General features: G+C 45.1%; 1 protein-coding gene across 1 annotated transcript in view; it reads left to right on the top strand.

Annotated features, from left to right (window-relative positions):
- Window positions 1–18536, top strand: part of SMOX (spermine oxidase) — a 51613-nt gene that overhangs the window by 18026 nt on the left and 15051 nt on the right. Inside the window, exons 2-3 of the mRNA XM_009636894.2 lie at window positions 5056–5290; window positions 9753–9979. Of these exons, the coding sequence (XP_009635189.1) occupies window positions 5083–5290; window positions 9753–9979 (435 nt within the window). The 5' untranslated portion in view covers window positions 5056–5082. The remainder of the gene's footprint in view (window positions 1–5055; window positions 5291–9752; window positions 9980–18536) is intronic.

Raw genomic sequence — 18536 nt, 5'->3', positions numbered from 1 at the left:
GAGGACTCGGAAAGGTTAGGTGATTGCTTTAAACTGGTCTGTAAGCTTCTTTTCACCTTGTCTGTCCTAAGATAGGTACGCCAAAGATGAGTGGGATGGATTACTCCTCCTCTCCATCACCTGAAAGGCGTCAGACAGCGGATGCAAGTTGGACACCCAAATGATGAAATGGGGTGAGATGAGTTCCACCTGGGATGACCATGACTGTGGCCTGTGGTGTGCCCGGAGCTCACAGCTGGAGCTCACAGCTAGAGCTCATGGGTATAAGACAACCTGCTGTGTGATATGAAGTCTGAAGGGATGGGAAGGTCACTTTTTTTAATACTAACCATTCCTGGTGGCAAGAAAAAACCCCAGCAAATCAAAAAAAAATGCCCAGCCAACCACCAGACAAGCCTTTAAGCATGCAAGCCTTGTTTTCAGTACGTTGCCTTGCTTAAGTCTTTGTATTATCACAGCCAGGACAGTACTACCACCAGAGTATTTGTATGAGCTAAGAATAGCAGATTTCCTTGAGAAATGTTTTTGTTTATTTTGGTTTTGTATTTTTAAATTGTCGGAGCCTTTGGTGACCTTTCTCTTAAGGGTCCTAGAAGAATAGCCTGATCAGAGACTATTGTAATTAGGAGGGCAGTTGTGAACTGCCTTAATTCTCTGGGTTCTTCCTTGTGACCTGCAAGGTTTTACTGGCAAAATGAGGAAAAAAAAAAATCATGAAGTGGATGTACCAGTGAACTTTATTGCAGCAGAGAAGGCTGGCGTGACATGTGCATTCATGCTATTTCTAGGTTGCCATAGTCTGTGGGGCCATTGTAACTTAAATATGTGTTAAAGGGAATATATCCAGAATATATCTTTATTAAAAGGATGAAACACAAGAATCTGTTCAGAATTATTTCTGAGTTATTGCTAGAATAGCTCTGGTGCGAGGGCCTGCTGAAAGCTAACATGGCTCCTCCGTGCAGATGGAAAGAGTCATTTCCCTGGGAGCAGGCAGTGAGCTGGGTGCAGAACTAAGATCAGCAGAGATGAAGGGATGGGGAGTTCATAGGATTGAAGGGTACAAATGCCAGGAATGGAAACCCATGATTCTGGGTTGGTAGAATGATGCCCATCTTAGAAAATATATTTTGGCAAAGATTTGCCTGCTGGGAAACAGCAGTTGAGCTCGGGGGTTTTTTGGGGGGTGTTTTTAGGGATTTTTTTTTTTTTAAGGTATTTTTTTGAATGAAGAAAATGGATAGTAGTGAGCAGGGATGAATGAAACGTAGTGGCACCTAGGGAGGCAAGGGCAGAATGGCGATAGAGGCTGAGAAGAGGGGGCAGGTCTGGAAGGAGGAGTGATTAAATATCACGAGTGAGAGAGATGCACAACAGAGGATCAAAGCTTTATTCTTAAGACAGAAGGAAGATGTGTATTTGAATTTTTTTAAAGTTTTATTTTGTTGTGGTGCCTGTTGGCTATCTCACAGGAGAGCTGTAAGCAAGACAAAGCAGGGGGAATTTTACTGTTAGTCAAGCTATGATTTACTACTACCTGTGCTCTTAGGTGGACACAAAGTAAAATTGCAGCCTCTGAGAGATTCACAGTGGGGCAGCTAACACACTTCTTACCCTGTGATTTAAAAAAAAAAAAAAAAAAAAAAAGGAAAAAAGAAACAATCCTTTTTGGCAATCAAGAAAAAGTAAAAAGCCAAACTATCTTTGTGTCAGGGGACTGAGTAATATTCACTGGCTCAAGCCCTGCCTGGTGGCTTGGCAAATACTGAAGGTAGAGCATTGCACAGAATAGACTGTGGTTTACGTGCTTGTCTTTCTTATGAGCCTAACAGAGTGTATAACTGATCCTGAAATATAGTGTAGTGGGGATTCATATGTTTATATCGTCTTCATTGCATAGTGGAGCATGTATCCTGGTTGGAAAGCCCAAGGTCTTGCTAAATTTTAATTGCCTTCCCCTGCCAATCATACGGTAAAGGCTGTAGGCTAATTAAGGGTGGTTTCTAAATCAGGATTCTGTACACACAAAATACCCTGTTATTTTCTCATCTGTCTAGACAGGTCACCTAATCCAGTATTAAAATGGTGAAACAGGAGGGGAAAACATTTTCTTGAAGCTCTCATGTGAAGAATTCACATGAGTTCACTGAGGCCAGGATTAGGAAAGTTGTACTTAACTGAGCTAAACCACTTCAATTTTTATAGGATGTAGATGGCAGAAAAGATGTCTCATTACTGTGGCAATCTCAGGAGAAGATGGCAGAGAAAACATTTCTTGGTAGGAAGCCCAGCTCATTCCCATTGTCCTGCTGGTAAATAGAGAAAAGTGATGCTTCCTTTTTTTGGTTGGATTTTTAAATAGAATGTTGTCCCTCGTCTCTGTTTATGGTGTGTATTTGTGTGAGTCTGAGGAGTGGTCTTGTCTTTCATATCAGCCTCTGACCAGTGAGGTTTAAACCTACACATCATGGAGTGTTTCCCAGCTAACTCCCAAGAGAGGCCCTCCATACCTGGAGTGCCATGTTCTTGTTTATCTTAACCCATTCTGAAAATCCACTTTCAGAGTGGATTAAGATAAAAAAGAACAATACATTACTGTCCCAGATGAGGAAAGTCCACAAGAGGAATGAATCAGGACTGAAGCCAAGTAGAGACAAGTCCTAAGGTGTCTGCAACTGGAAACTTGACCCATCTCACCAGCTGTGGTAGGGAAGGAGCTTTGCATCCTCCTCCCTGCTGCCTGCTCCAGATCTTTACTGTTTCTCATGGAACAGGGAAGAATGAAAGGAGGTTGTAGCCAGGTGGGTGTTGGTCTCTCCTCCCTGGTAACGGGTGATAGAACAAGAGGAAACAACCTCAAGTGGCACCAGGGGAGGTTTAGGTTGGGTACTATGAAAAATTTCTTCCCTGAAAGGGCTGTCAGGCACTGGAGGGGGCTGCCTGGGGAAGGGGTCGAGTCCCCATCCCTGGGGGTATTTAAAAGCTGGGCAGACGAGGTGCTTAGGGACAGGGTTTAGTGGTGGGATGGCAGGGTTAGGATAACAGTTGGACTTGGTCATCTTAAAGGTTTCTTCCAACCTAAATGATTCTGTGATTCTATGAAATCGTTCACTGCTACGTCTTCAAACTGTTGTACTGCTTTTGAATCCAGCTTGCTCAGAAGTAAGTCCAGTGCCTGATTTTGGCTGCTTGCAGCTTTTCCACTTGTCAAATCACCACGATTCGTGACTCTTTCACCATGGACTAGAAAGCATCGGACACTTGACATGTTTGATTTCAGCTTGGAAATAACTCTTCCAACACCAATGCCTGGCTGCCTCTGAGAAATATCTGCTAGCTGAGATCTGTTGGTCAGGAGATGAAAGCGGTGAGATGATTGATGTAATCGCAGGTAGAAGTTTTTAGCGTGGCTGCAGCCAGAGCTGGCTCAATGTCACCTGTTCCGTTGCTCGGTGGCAGTTGGAACAAGCTGTACTGGCACAAGCAGGGTTTGTTACAGGCTGATCTCTCTTGCAGGTGAGCCCAATGATTGAGCTGAAGTTGTTCCAGTTGAAACGAAACATTTTCAAAATAGTTGTCAAGAGATCCAGTCGGAGCTTGGACCACTTTCCAGTTTATACCACTGCTTAAATCACTGCTGACTGCAGCCTGGTGTCAGCTCTGTTACAGGGAGCAGGAGATGCTTGGTCAACATGTGGGTTCTCCAAATGAAGCCGCTATCACTTTGTACTTCATTAGTACTCATGATCATATATACTGCAATAGCACAGTGGTATTTTAAGCACAAAGGTTTGAGTCTTCTGGTGATGCAAGAGAGAAACAGGAGTCTTTGGCACGGGCCAAGTGTTGGGTGCATTGGGGAAGAGCTCAGGAGGTGCAAGCAGCAGCTTGGCAACGGGTAGCGGCAGCATACCAGCTCCTTGGATTTCTCTGCACTCAGTAAGCATTGGGTAGGGAAGGCAGTAAGGCTAGGAATCATGTGTTTTATCCAAATCATTGGGCACCAGCTGATTCATGGGCCGATGAACCCTGGGCTGTGTGTCTTCTTGGGCCTGGTGGAGTATGGGTCTCTGTAGCCTGTTCCTTCGTGCTCTTAAGGGCAGGTATGAACCTACCCAGAACCAGATGACTAGACATTGGCATTTGTGTATAAAGACATCCTACATTGGTGATACCTGATCAAGGTTTAACCTTAACCATGGACTCGGGCCGTATACTAAAATAAAGTGATGGGACCCAAGAACTAAGGATATCCACAGTTAAAAAGATGGCTGCTAGGAGTCTGCAAATTAAAATAGGGTACTGCTTGGAGGAGCAGTTGGATACCTTGGATAGGTGGAGGTAGAATTGGACTAGTCAGGACTGGCGTGGGTTTGAACCTCTCTTCATCAAAGACTGCTCCTGATCCTGATGTGGCAGGACAGCGTTGGCTCCGAGGGCTGCATCGTGTGGCTGTGAATTTTTGAACGGGCCCTTGTTGGCTTTCATCAGTTGAAACATTTTTCCGTCTGTACCAGTTCTGTAATGATTGGTTTGATATCTGATCTCCGTCCTTTGAGCCAAATCCTCTTTACCTACTCCTGTAGTTACATGATCTGAAGGTTATGCTTTGCGGTTGCCACAGAGGCAAAGTGAAGCTTCATCGCCGTGTTGTGGACCTTGTCGGCACTGGGCATGTGGTTTTCTTTTTCTTTTTTTTTTAGAGTCTTTACCACAAAATTGCCACTTTGGGAGGTTATATAAAGAGATGGGAGTTTGAAAATCCTTTGACATCTCCAGAAATAGTCCGCATGGTACAAGAGGGTGGAGATTTCGGGAGTTTCCAGTACTGGTGCTCCAGGCCAAAAAGTTGTTGCATCCCAATTTGACCTCAGTTATCCTTACTATGCATCCCATTTTGAAGGCTGGGCGTAGTTTACAGTTTTCTTTCTTTCTTTCCTGCTGGTCTTTTTTTTTTTTTTTTTTTCTTTTTTTATAGACTTCCTTAGGATTTTTAACTGCAGAAGATAAGTTTGAGCCGAGTTCCCTGAACACGCTTGTTTGCTTTTTCCACAGGTTCCTTAGAAAGAGAGCTTGGACGGCATGCAAAGTTGTGAAATATCTGCAGACAGCACGGATGATCCTCTTAGTAGTGGCCTACGGAGAAAACGACAGCCTCGAATAGTAGTTATCGGTGCTGGGCTTGCAGGGCTGTCAGCAGCGAAAGCGCTCTTGGAAAGCGGTTTCACGGATGTAACTATCCTTGAGGCGACTGACCGAATTGGAGGCCGCGTGCAAAGTGTGAAACTTGGTAAGAGCAGCATTTGGGGAGGAATGTGTTGGGCTTGCTTTATTCTGCTAGCAAGGCTTTGTGTTGGCGTTCGGTTAATTTGACCTTGGAAACGTGCTTTTTCAGTCAACGTGCACCTGCAAAAGGTTGTTTGAGGTGTGATGTTGTCAGGAACATAAATCCTTGGGCTCCTTTCAGGTTGGGTGGGTGAAGCTGAGCTATCTTGGGCATCTTTTCCGAGGGAGGGCTGCTCCAAACCCATGTTTCTGTAAAGTAAAGACCTCGGTGATCGCTTTCATTTGTAACAAGTCTGTGAGAAGCATCCTGTGATTAAGTAACTGGATTGAGACAGTTTCCACCGACGTTTTCGAGCTTGACTCTTGACTAGGAGCAGTCAGTAAATCTCCTGGCTTGTGAACGGCCATTTCTCAGTGACTTACATCACTTGCAGAGGGGCAGGCTCCAAGCTATTCTGTTTCACAAATAACCCCATTCATTTCCCTCGAACTAATTTACTGTGTAGGGCACTACCCACTGTGAATCAGGCTGCTGGAAAAACCTCTTCAATGTATCCTTTCATCCTGCTTTGCAGCTTTCCTACCTCTGCGGCTTCCTTTCCCAGTGTGTAATAAAGGTGCAGACACCGGATATTTGAATCCCGTGTCAATTGGAAGGACCTGTAAAATCTCTTAAGTTCAAAACTACTGGGACAAGCATTGCCCTCTGCAGCGCAGTCGTCAACGCAACTTTCCCTGGTATCTAGAAGGGCACTGCCTGTCTCTTCTCCACAGGAGGCAAAAAGCTCTTCCCTCTTACTGAATGGCCTTCCTGATTTCAAACTAGTTCTGTTTCTGATCCCACTCTCTGTATCTATTAACTCTGGCCTCTTGCTGCCCTCCTTTCTTTTTATTTGCCAGGTGCTTACATCACTTACTATGTTTTACTCGATAAACTCACCACAGTAAATAAACAGCAGTGTCCTATGAACTTTCAGGGGGGAAATGAATGAAAAGGCAGTCGGAAAAATCAAATCTCCAGGGTTTGAATAGGGCACTTTGCATTCTGCTGAGACTTGGCATAGAGGTTAGAATGGGAAGTGTGTCCTTTACTCACAATGCCCTGTATTAAAAATATCCTGGATCGTGTCTGTGAGAGGAGGGAAGCGGTAAAGACCTGAAATCTTCAGGGAGGAATATATCATTTTGTCAGTGCACCTGCGAAATAGCTTTGTTGTACTAGCATTGAGACCAGTTCTCTCACCTTTAGACACCTTCACCGGTTACTCCTATCGTTGCCTTTGCTGGGACTCTACCTCCTGTTCATTAACACTTCTTAACTAGCATGAGAGGAAAGCAGGCTTTTCAGTTTGGTGGAGATCTTGCAGTTTGTAGGTGCAACTGTTATTTGCAGAGCAGAGGACTGGAATCCAAAGCCTTGATCTTTTAATACCTTTCTTAAAACTACAAACTATCTGGCTTTTCTTATCTTCTGCAAGCTGTCCAAGTTACACTGTGGGGGCACGGACTGCAGTTCTTTCCCAGGTGGGTCCGTGTTCTGGCCCTGTGTGCGCTTTGCAGATTCACATGCCCACTAGCCAAATAATTTTGGAGCTCTGTTGGGTGGTGATATCTTCAGAAGCAGCACGTACTCAGAACCTCCTTATTCCCTGATACGAGGGCAAAAGGGGCAGCATGGTCCTGGGCTGTGTTTTCTTCTTACGTACTGCCTGGAGCAGCAAGATTGCGCCTGGGGCGTGCAAGACCTGTTCATTTCCCAGAACTTGGCTGAAGCTTACAAAAAACCTGTTACAGAAGTGGTTCTTCTGGGTCTTCAACATACAACTGTTTTGATCTGCTTGTCTAAGTGGCATTTAAATGTTAAACTTCTCTGGCCACTCCCCTGTCTGCACACTTGACTAAAGATCCTTTTTAAATCTTCAGCAGAGCTGCGGTGGCACCTTCTCGGGGTTATATCCCGATACTTCCACTCTTCACTGAGCCGTGCTGTGTCTTGCAGGGGACAGTGTTTTCCCTCAGCTGCACAGAGTATGTTGCTACTCAGCACAGGGGAATAATTTGGATTTTCAGAGGTTTGGTTCATCATTTCTAGCACAGGTGAGGCAGAGGGTTTGCGTGTTTGTGGATTGTAAGTGTGTTTCTTGTACATGATCTGTAACACCTTATCCACTGCAGATATTTCGCAACAGGATGCGCAAGAAATAGTCAGGGCTGCGAAGGGAAATGTGAAAGTTCCCGTGCGTATTCAGAAGGCTTGATAGGCAGTCTGTGCGTCCCTTTGGAAAACTGCTGGTATGGTATATTGTGTATAGGCCTGTTGTGGCTGCTGCTTGTGTCTCAGTAATGACATTCACAGAATAGGAAGCAGATTTTTTTTCTATTTTTTGTTGTATTGGATGATTCATTTGAAGTAGATTAATATTGAAACTAAAATCTTCTAAGGCCCTGAAAGTGAATTAGCTATCTCTGTTTAAAAAGGAATTATTTAATTTTACACTTTAAAATACTTGATCATGTGACTTACACTAGGTAACAGCTGGCTTATCTGCTTGGTAGTGATGACACAGAGTTTCTAAGTATTACAGGCAGGACTGACTATTTTTAATTTGTTGGAATTTGATTATATTCCGCACAGCCACTGAAAACAGGAGGACTTGGGACACATCGTAATCATTACCAAGCATCAATACAGTGGGATCTGCTGGCATATTTTTTTTTTTTTTTTCAAAGATCAGGGGCCCTGTAAATCAGGGCTATCCATAGGCGGTTTGTTAGGAGGATTGCATTAACAAGGTGACTGCCACATGCAACATTTATGAGCTTTGTACCTCTGGCTGCCGATGTACAGCAGTCATTTCCTCTAGGCTGTGTGCTTTGGGAGTGTATTGGAGTTTGTGGCACCTTAAATATTCACACCTTGGTGACTTGATGCTGCACACTCCAAAGCACACGCTTTGTTTTAGGTACACGTAGAAATCTTGTGCTCTTGAGTCCCATAATGCATATTTTGAAGGGCAATCAGCATGCTCCTTAATGATGAGGTGCTTGAAAAACAAGATATGTGGAGCTTCCCTTGGAGGCAGCGTCTCAGCTGGAGAGCAGCGTTTCTTGGAGCTCTCACCCGTTAAAGTTGACTGCGTTGTAGCACAGTGCTGCAGTGTCTTTCTGTCTGAGCATACATTTACATGTTAAATAGTATATGATGACTGGTACCTGCACCATCCTTTCTTCATCGAGCAGGATCCTATTAACTATCCCACTTAATCAGGCATTCACACGCCTCTGCGGAGCGAGCTGCACGGTCTGGTGTTGGCTGGCCTGCTGGGAGAACACAGCTTTCTCAGACTTTAAAACACTTAGCTTTGGACTTCGAAGAATCTGTAAAAATGTAGGTGGGGGACATGACCCAAGCTTATTTTTAGCACCTCCTTTCAGCTGCTGAACATCTCCCTATGCTATCAGCCCGGTCATGGCAGCACTGGCTTAGTGGGGTCAGAGCCCTGGTACAAACCCTGTTAGTTGTAAGGAAGGGAGAGAGTGGGGCTGACCAAACTCTTTGTGTTTTGCAAGCAGAGAGTTTAGGTGGTGAAGGCTAAATGTGTTTGGGGTTTAACCCGACAGTGCATCTTTTTAAAGAACCTGATTTAAATTTGCAGAGGCATAAATAATAAAATATAACCTATTTGCTCATTTGGGGAATGGAAATGCATTTTTGTATTGCAGTTAATCTGAGGTGTGTTTGTAAAGAACATGCATTTTTAATCGCAGGACAAGGTTCAGTATGCAGGCCAATGTTGCTATCCCAGGGCAATCCAAATTTTCCTGCATCTCCCTGCCGTAGATGCTTTTCTTCCTGTGTCTGGGTATCCATCCCCTCCTCTTGAATACAGTGGATATTTGAAGTCTTTAGGTACTCTTTTCTTTCCCTCCGACTATAATACTTATGTAAGTATCCTTATATGTCCTTTTTGCAGTAGTGCAGTCTGGCTTCTTACAGCTCTTTTCCTTCCCACACCCCCTTCACTAGTACATGGCTTATGCTGGCACACGAGCAGTACATCTTCTGCAGTCTGATCATGTTGTTAAGTGCAGGTTTAGAGAAGATGATTTAGAAAGGCCAAGTAGCAAGGCTAGAGCAGCTAGCAACAGCCATGATAAGAACTGGGAACCTAGAAGATTCTGAATTTCTCCTTAAGTATCAGAGGTGTGTCGTTGTGATGGATCTTTACTGGAAATACCCCATCCTTCTAGCACTACCTAAACTTGTATCCCGAAGGACTGGTTTGAAGAACACTGGCATTGCCCTTGTCTAACAGCGACAGCTCACTTAAGTGATGTTCAAACATGCGTTGTCCTTGGGCAATTGTTCTGCTTTTGCACATGTACATTTTATTTAGGGTTGAGTGTGACAAGCTTTCAGGAAAAGGGGCTTCAATAACCAGTTTGCTTTGTTTACTCCCCCGCAGGGCACGCCACTTTTGAACTGGGAGCTACGTGGATTCATGGTTCACATGGAAACCCAGTCTATCATCTAGCAGAAGACAATGGCTTACTCGAAGAAACTACTGATAGCGAGAGAAGTGTTGGACGGATCAGTCTTTACTCCAAGAATGGGGTGGCTTATCATCTTACCAACAACGGGCAAAGGATCCCGAAAGATGTGGTTGAAGAATTCAGTGATTTATATAACGAGGTTGGTATTCAGCTTGCTATATTAGGTTGCAGATTTGCCTGAAACAGTGAGACCCCTTAACAGTTACAGCGTTCCGGGTACTGGACAAAGGTAGAAAACCAGTAATGTCTTTAATTTCTTTGCAAAAACTCAACACTTAGTTTGCTCTCGTCGGCTTAACTATACCCCGTTTGTCCCTGACGCGGGATTAACTCACTGTTGTTAGGACGAACAATCTTTCCACATTTGTCATCAGTTTAATCACTTCCAGCAACTATTGCTGGGGAGATCCAGTCATTTGCTCTACAAAGTTGCTACTTAATTAAAAGAGTAGGGGAGGGATCAGATTACTAAACAAAGTAGAACGCAAAACCTTAGCAACAACCAGCTAAATATTGTAGCCCTGTGACATTTTATTGACGTTATAAATACCGTAGTGTGCTGTGCAGTATGCCAAAGTCAGTGCAGTATCGTAGGAATTGCAAGTTTTCTTGCATCAGAAAGAAAGGAACATCTTTTCTGGTAGATTCAGACCAGTGCGGACTTCAGTTTAAGGTTACTTTAACTGCTTTTGATCAGTGTTCGGTGATGTCCAAGCTGATTCAATTCAGATGAGGGCCTCAGTATGTGACAGAAGAGCCAAATAGAAAAAACCCAAACAAACAACTGCAGACGCAGAACCTAAAAATACTAAATAGAAGCCTGCAAGATGGAAATGAAAATGTACATTTAGTGGAAAGAGTAACCTGTGCTAAAAAAAGCAATGGGCCAGTGCTGGCCTCAGACAAAAAAGGGCAAATTTACTTTCATGTAACTCGGCACTCCTGTTGTCATGTTAGTATTGCTTTCAGAGGGGAAATGGGGTTACTTACTGATTTGTCTGTTGAACACGTAGGAGAGATTGGTATTAGTTCTGTCTGCTTTCAGTAGGAAGGTTTGGCCTTCGGTAGAGTGAAATGAAAGAAGGTGACTTGCCAGAGTTAATTATACTTATTCTCCACATTTTTTTCATGTCACTTATGAAGTACATTTTGGGGGGGGGGAGTGCAGAATGTCTAGTCCTCTGGGTAATGTGATCTCTCAGTGGGTTACATAAAATGGAGCAAAACCATTATTATTTTCATCGGGCTGTAGCCATGCCTAAAACTTTCAGATTTTCATCTGACAGTGAACTTCACCGGTATTTGACGCTTGGCTAAACACAGACTGGATTCAGGTTACTCTTGCATACTTTATGTTTAAAAATATGTCCCTGAGCATTTAGAAAGCCATCAAGAGAAAAGTCACTGTAGCCTGTAAAGAATTATGAAGGATTGAATGGGGAATAGAAATGGGAATTTTATTTTTTTTTTCCTTTGAAAGAACTTTTGGCAGTCCTGGGTCTCTGAGCTAGAATCTTGATGGGATGGCACAAAATCATTTCAGTTTTAGAGAGGAGTGGTAGGAATTTCAAAGAAACTTTATTACGTAAGGAATTTAGCAACCTGTAACAGGGAGGGAATTCTTCTCGATCAAATGCAGGTGGAGATAATTCATCTGAACAACTTTTTCATATTACTGGGTTGAAAACAGAATGAGGGCCAGCCAGGAAAAAAAGGCAGGTGAGATGTAGAGCAAGACTAACAGCAACTGAGACTAGAAAAGAGCGAGGGAGTAAGTGAAAATACCGCAGTGAGCGGCATTATTTATGTAAATGGAACACCGCCAAACTGCATGCAGCGCTTGGTGATCCTCCTGTCTCAAAGATGATAGGAAAATCTCCAGCAAAGGGAGGCTGTCAGAGGCAGGCAGACTCTGAAATGAGAATACAAAGATGAGAGCTACTTAGCTTTGAGATACAGCCGATAAGATAAAGGCTATAACAAGGTGCCAGTGCTTTAAAAATGCTTAATTCGGTAAATCTACCCTTTCCTTTACAGCAAGAGAAAGGGGGCAGCCAGTGACATGAGAGAACACCACATTAAAAGTTAATCTTCTTTACGCAACGCATTATTAGCTTATCGTTGCCACAGGATATCTTTATCGCTAGGAGACGGAAAAGGCTTTCACATTTATGGCTTGTAAAAATGTCTACAGCTACTCTCTGCAATGTAAAAATATGTAGGGGACGGCTTAAGCCAAGCAGAAGACATCAGCCAACCTCTTAATTGCTGTTGCTGGGGACGTGCTTCCTCTGTCTTCCTTTAAAACGCGCTGGAATTTCTGCAGGCACAGCTCATGGTTTTGTTGAGCTTCTTGTCCCGGCCTCTTTGGGGTGTCAGACTGGACGGTCTTTAGTGATTTAAGGCAGCTGACTCTGGTTTCTTCCCTGCGCTTCATAGGAAAAGCAGGAATTAAGGCGACCTACCTGATCTCCTGAAAATCTCCAGTTAAAAAAGGCTGTATGAACTACAAGTGCCCCGGTGGGTGGGCAGTCAGGAGCACGTGCCGCAGGCATGTGGCTTTGGGAACCTTTTCCTCTGGCATAAAGTGCAGAGAATTGTTTCTGTTTACACATGCTGAGTCTGCCTGGTGCATTTCTCTTCTGTGTTTTGTCGAGTCCCCCACACCCCCGGTGGTTTGGGTTTTTTTGCATTTTCACTAGAGTCCATTCCATATTATTTTTTTTTTCATCCTGGCTGGCCAATACTCTCTTACTTTAACTGATGATGAAATGGGTGCTGGGGTGGAACAGTAGGAATTTGGTCTTCAGTTCTGAATTTCTGGTTTTTGAGGAGGCAGGGGTTTTGAGAGGGTTTGTTAGCTGTCTGGGATAAGAAGCCATCGTACGGATCACCAGATCCTGAGGTCCGGCTCCGACCTTGCCTCGCAGGGGCACCCAGACCCTTCTCAGAGCCTGGGGCAGCCTGCTGTTAGCAATCCTGCCATCATGTCGTCTCATCTCTCAGGCTGCATCTCACCCTTTGGAAGAGGCAGAGATAGCAAAGCCTGTGACACACCACGCTGTCCTGACTTGAAAAGAAAAAAAAAACAAACAAACCAGCAACCAAAACAACCAGCAACCACGTGATGGATGCAAAGGCTAATCAGGGATGGAGCACTGGCATTAACAGTGGAAAATGTAGTCTTGAATGAATGGGGCTAAATTTGTCACAGTTTCACATGCTGGCCCTCCCCAGCACAGCCGGCTCACTTCCCATGCACTTGCACGCTGCCCTTCTTTCGCTGCAGCTGCTGCCACGTGCTTGGGCTCGAGCATATGCCTCCAGCTCTGCTTCTCCATCTGCATCTCTCTAGCCCCAGTTATCTTGTCAGCTGGATGCCAAATTCTAGGGAATGCAAAGCGCAGAGGGTCTGCCTCGAGTGTTTCGCTTGGGTATGCGGAGCTGCTGAAGCTGGAGCCTAGCAAGGCGAGGTCTGTGTGCTGAATTTTCCTGGTGTGAAAGGCAAGGTAGCTTCAGAGCTTTGCCTCGCTAGTTCATTTGGAAAGTCCTTACGCTTTTTCCAGGCATTTGTCCAATCTTTTTTTGGCTGGCTTCTTCTACTTCAGTACAAGTTTTGCTTCTTTTGTTTGCAGTAGCCTGAATATTTAATAGCGGTAGGGATGCCTCACAGAAGCCTTTATTTGGTTACGGGGAAGCCAAGCAGTGAGATTGCTCAGCTCTTCATTTCTGTAGCAGAAAGTTCCCTATAAGAGGCTGGCTTAACTGCGAGGCCGTTGCACTGCATTGAAGTCAGTCAAGACCCAGCACGTGCCTCTGACTGAGGTGACCCAAATCCTCCTCCGTGAGAACGCTAGCGACCCGAGCAATGCCTGTAAGGAAGGTCTCCAGCCCTGCGGAGCGGCTACCGGGATTTCCAACCACGCGTTGCCAAGCGATGCACCATCAGAAAGGGCTGTTGGCAGGACAGCTCTCCAGCGGTGGTCCCAAGTAGGGTTCGTTTACCCGGCATGCAATGAGCCGATCTTCACACACTGAGACGAGATAACTTCATTCGCAAAGTTACGCAAAATGTGGGTGCTAGGTGGTCTTCCACAAAGCTAGCACGCCTAGCAAGACTTTCTCTTAACTTTTATATGTTACGATTAACATATCGCACCTATCTACTTCATGATCATTACATTAGCTAATCATAGTTATTTCTCACTGGTTCATTACTTCTTTGCTTCGATTTAAAGATACAATCATAGAATGAGTCACAGAATACCAGGTTGGAAGGGACCTCAAGGTCCAGACTTTCTAGGCAAGAGCACAGCCTAGACAAGATGGCCCAGCACCCTGATTTTAGTTTGATTTTAACTTACTACGCATGCTCAAAGAGGGGGGGAAGAAAGTTGCTTCTGGTTTCTATTTGAGTCGGTGGTCGCGCTTCCCCCTGCCAGAATTACCTTTCCCCTAATTTCTTTCTTGTTAAGTAACTCTTCACATTTTACTAATCAAGACGATAAGACATCACCTTGTTTCCTGTTCCTCAACAATAACCACATCGATTACTTTAACAGTCTACCAACTAAACAGAAGCATAGACAGGGTAGGGCTTTATCATGAACGTTCTACGGCAGCATTAGTTTCTAATAACACAGCCCCTGTTGGTTTAAGACTATCCTTAGACTGTGTACCATGCAGGGCTGGCACTGCTCAGGGTCATCACCAGTCCATTTGGTTGGTCTCTCCAAGGAAGGGGGGCCTGCCACCGTTGGAAGGTTCCCCAGGGTGTGATGTCCCTGCCACGTATTCATAGTCTTCCCACCTTCCTCTCCACTCCTACTAGGATAATTGGGGGAATCCTGGGGCTGGGGGAGGATTTCGGCCTCTGCTTATGACCCTCAAAGAATCAGATCATCTGCATCACCCTCAAAGAAAAGTGGCAGGAGCGTGACCTTTGAGGGTAATGTCTGCAGCTTCACTGTCTGTGTGTGTGTAACAGCTGGGAAGATGTGGACAGGGACAACCCATCTCAGAGTTGCTCTTCTGTCCCTGCTAGATCTTTGTTTCCCTCCCCAAAGCGGCATTCAAGGCCAACTCCCAGGTATTTGTGAAGGGTGGGAGGGAGGTGGTGAGCTTGACAAGTTAAATGCAGGTGAAAAATCACACTGCTTTGCCTGCCCAGGAATTCCAGAGCCCATCGGCCTGCCTGATTTAGAAAAAGTGCCTGTTTTTAATGAGGCTTTTCAGAAAGGATGTGGTCCCTAAAGACCTGCTTCACAGGAACCCTCCCTTCAACAATCAGCTAATTAATGGCCTTGTTATCTGTCAGCTTTCTCCTGTGTGCTGCGCAGCTTCTGGGGGAGGGATGCAGCCAAAGAATGACAAAGTTTTCCACCCTTCTCACCCCCACCCTGTGCTGGGCTTCGTGCCATCCCCAGTTAAGCTCCAGTGCCTTGCCTTGCCTTATCATAGAAAGCAGGACCAAAGGGCCACCGAGAGTCACCGTTCCCTCCCTGCCCCTCTATTGCACTGACAGATGTCTGGCCTGGTAACAGCAAGGACCTATCTCCATCGGGGTTTTTTTACCGACCGGGGATTAAGTCACTGCAGTTTTGAAGCCAAGTAAGAAAAAGACAATGGTACGGATCGTCACCGGTGCTAACAGGAAGGACCGTGGATTGGGATGTGCTTTCCTGACCTCCTTCAGTGCTGAGAAACTTCTTTATCAAGATTTGTTCTTCCTAAGAGACTGCCTCTCCCTGTGGTGGAGGAGCACGTATCTAGTAAATGTGGAGGTGGAAGCCTGTAGGTAACACAGAAGACATCCTCAGTGGAACCTGCGTCTCTGCAGGGACCCCAGTTGTGGGATGCCCCAAAGCTGGTCAGAAAGAAGGCAGAAGATCTAAGCCGAAGTGGAGCCATTTTAGAGTTATGGCCATTCAATTAACTCCTTTTAACTTCTGACCTTCAGCCCCATTTCCCCATAGGATTATATGTAAACCCTCAGAATTTGGGATGGAAATCTGCACAGAATGAATAGTTGCTTGAGATATTCTGTGTCTTCTGCTTCTGTCTTGCAGACAGGCTTCTAGGGCCAGTTGTTCTGCCCGAACCCAGAGGAGCTTTCGAGTGAGAAATGATTAAGTCACTGTGCTGGGATGTGAGCTTGCCAGGGGTAGGAGCTGGGAGATGATGCAGTCTGTCCTTATTTTTTTTCTCCCTGCTTGTATCAGGTGTGTGATAACAGAAAAGGGAGGTCAGTCTGGACTGTATATGGTGTAGCTCTCCGTGCCGATGGGCACGGTGCTCTCAGTTTGGATGCCTGGACTCGATGATCTCAAAAGGGTAATGTCTGCAGCTTCACTGTCTGTGTGTGTGTAACAGCTGGGAAGATGTGGACAGGGACAACCCATCTCAGAGTTGCTCTTCTGTCCCTGCTAGATCTTTGTTTCCCTCCCCAAAGCGGCATTCAAGGCCAACTCCCAGGTATTTGTGAAGGGTGGGAGGGAGGTGGTGAGCTTGACAAGTTAAATGCAGGTGAAAAATCACACTGCTTTGCCTGCCCAGGAATTCCAGAGCCCATCGGCCCGCCTGATTTAGAAAAAGTGCCTGTTTTTAATGAGGCTTTTCAGAAAGGATGTGGTCCCTAAAGACCTGCTTCACAGGAACCCTCCCTTCAACAATCAGCTAATTAATGGCCTTGTTATCTGTCAGCTTTCTCCTGTGTGCTGCGCAGCTTCTGGGGGAGGGATGCAGCCAAAGAATGACAAAGTTTTCCACCCTTCTCACCCCCACCCTGTGCTGGGCTTCGTGCCATCCCCAGTTAAGCTCCAGTGCCTTGCCTTGCCTTATCATAGAAAGCAGGACCAAAGGGCCACCGAGAGTCACCGTTCCCTCCCTGCCCCTCTATTGCACTGACAGATGTCTGGCCTGGTAACAGCAAGGACCTATCTCCATCGGGGTTTTTTTACCGACCGGGGATTAAGTCACTGCAGTTTTGAAGCCAAGTAAGAAAAAGACAATGGTACGGATCGTCACCGGTGCTAACAGGAAGGACCGTGGATTGGGATGTGCTTTCCTGACCTCCTTCAGTGCTGAGAAACTTCTTTATCAAGATTTGTTCTTCCTAAGAGACTGCCTCTCCCTGTGGTGGAGGAGCACGTATCTAGTAAATGTGGAGGTGGAAGCCTGTAGGTAACACAGAAGACATCCTCAGTGGAACCTGCGTCTCTGCAGGGACCCCAGTTGTGGGATGCCCCAAAGCTGGTCAGAAAGAAGGCAGAAGATCTAAGCCGAAGTGGAGCCATTTTAGAGTTATGGCCATTCAATTAACTCCTTTTAACTTCTGACCTTCAGCCCCATTTCCCCATAGGATTATATGTAAACCCTCAGAATTTGGGATGGAAATCTGCACAGAATGAATAGTTGCTTGAGATATTCTGTGTCTTCTGCTTCTGTCTTGCAGACAGGCTTCTAGGGCCAGTTGTTCTGCCCGAACCCAGAGGAGCTTTCGAGTGAGAAATGATTAAGTCACTGTGCTGGGATGTGAGCTTGCCAGGGGTAGGAGCTGGGAGATGATGCAGTCTGTCCTTATTTTTTTTCTCCCTGCTTGTATCAGGTGTGTGATAACAGAAAAGGGAGGTCAGTCTGGACTGTATATGGTGTAGCTCTCCGTGCCGATGGGCACGGTGCTCTCAGTTTGGATGCCTGGACTCGATGATCTCAAAGGTCTTTTCCAACCAAAGTGATTCTATGATATTTTGTAGGGTTAACTAGAAAATCAGCAGAATCTTTCAGGTGGTTCTCGATGCTACCTTTCACCAGCTTTTCCAACCAAAGTGATTCTATGATATTTTGTAGGGTTAACTAGAAAATCAGCAGAATCTTTCAGGTGGTTCTCGATGCTACCTTTCACCAGGCTCTTTTTGAAATAAAAAAAATAAAAAAAAAAAGCCAGCTTGAACTCTCTCAGGAATCCTTCTTTCATCACATCACAATGAAATGATTGAAGGAAAATGTGTCTTCGGATCTCACAAATGCCTGTTCCCTGTGGCTTCAGAGGTGGACCCAGAGGCATGACCATGCTTTCTTTTACTATGAGCCCAAGTGACTCCAACTCCAGACAGAACAATTCTGCTCTTACTTCGTTAGAAACCTACCTTAAATGGGACTTCTAGTGAACCTTTTCCATAGTTTCTTATACAGGATGGGCTCATTGCATATGTACATTAGACAATAAACATTGAACATCTTTTTGAGTCTTTTATTAGGACAATGTATCTCTTCATGTAGGTCTTGCTGTTGTTTCTCCTCTTGCTTCTTTCCTACAAGGGCTTTGCCTTCTGCTCTTCATCAAATGGTCCAGCACCCCCAAGAGGAGAAAAGCAAAGACATAACAGGGATTCTGAGGAAAAAATAATAAATCCTGGTGGTGATTATACTTACCTGCTGTCGGGTCGATGGGACGGCATGCATAGGAAAGACTTCACTTGATGTTTACAGCACAGAGAACTGTGCATTTCTGCTCTTTTCTCTGTTGGGCAGTGAAGAATACAACGGTTAATAAAAACATACCCATGGCTCACTTATCCTTTTGGCCAAATGGTAGCTGGGTTTTAACACAGCTTTGCTTGTCTTGTGAATGCGTTATCTGCTTACAGTGTGCAATCGGCTTATGAAAGCTGAGCTGCATTATGCTGACGCAAGGT

The sequence above is a fragment of the Egretta garzetta genome, unplaced genomic scaffold, assembly GCF_000687185.1.
Source record: "Egretta garzetta isolate BGI_Z169 unplaced genomic scaffold, ASM68718v1 scaffold684, whole genome shotgun sequence".
Lineage (NCBI taxonomy): Eukaryota > Metazoa > Chordata > Aves > Pelecaniformes > Ardeidae > Egretta > Egretta garzetta.
The sequence above is the reverse complement of the archived record's forward strand: the minus strand, read 5'-3'. Positions and strand labels throughout refer to the sequence as shown.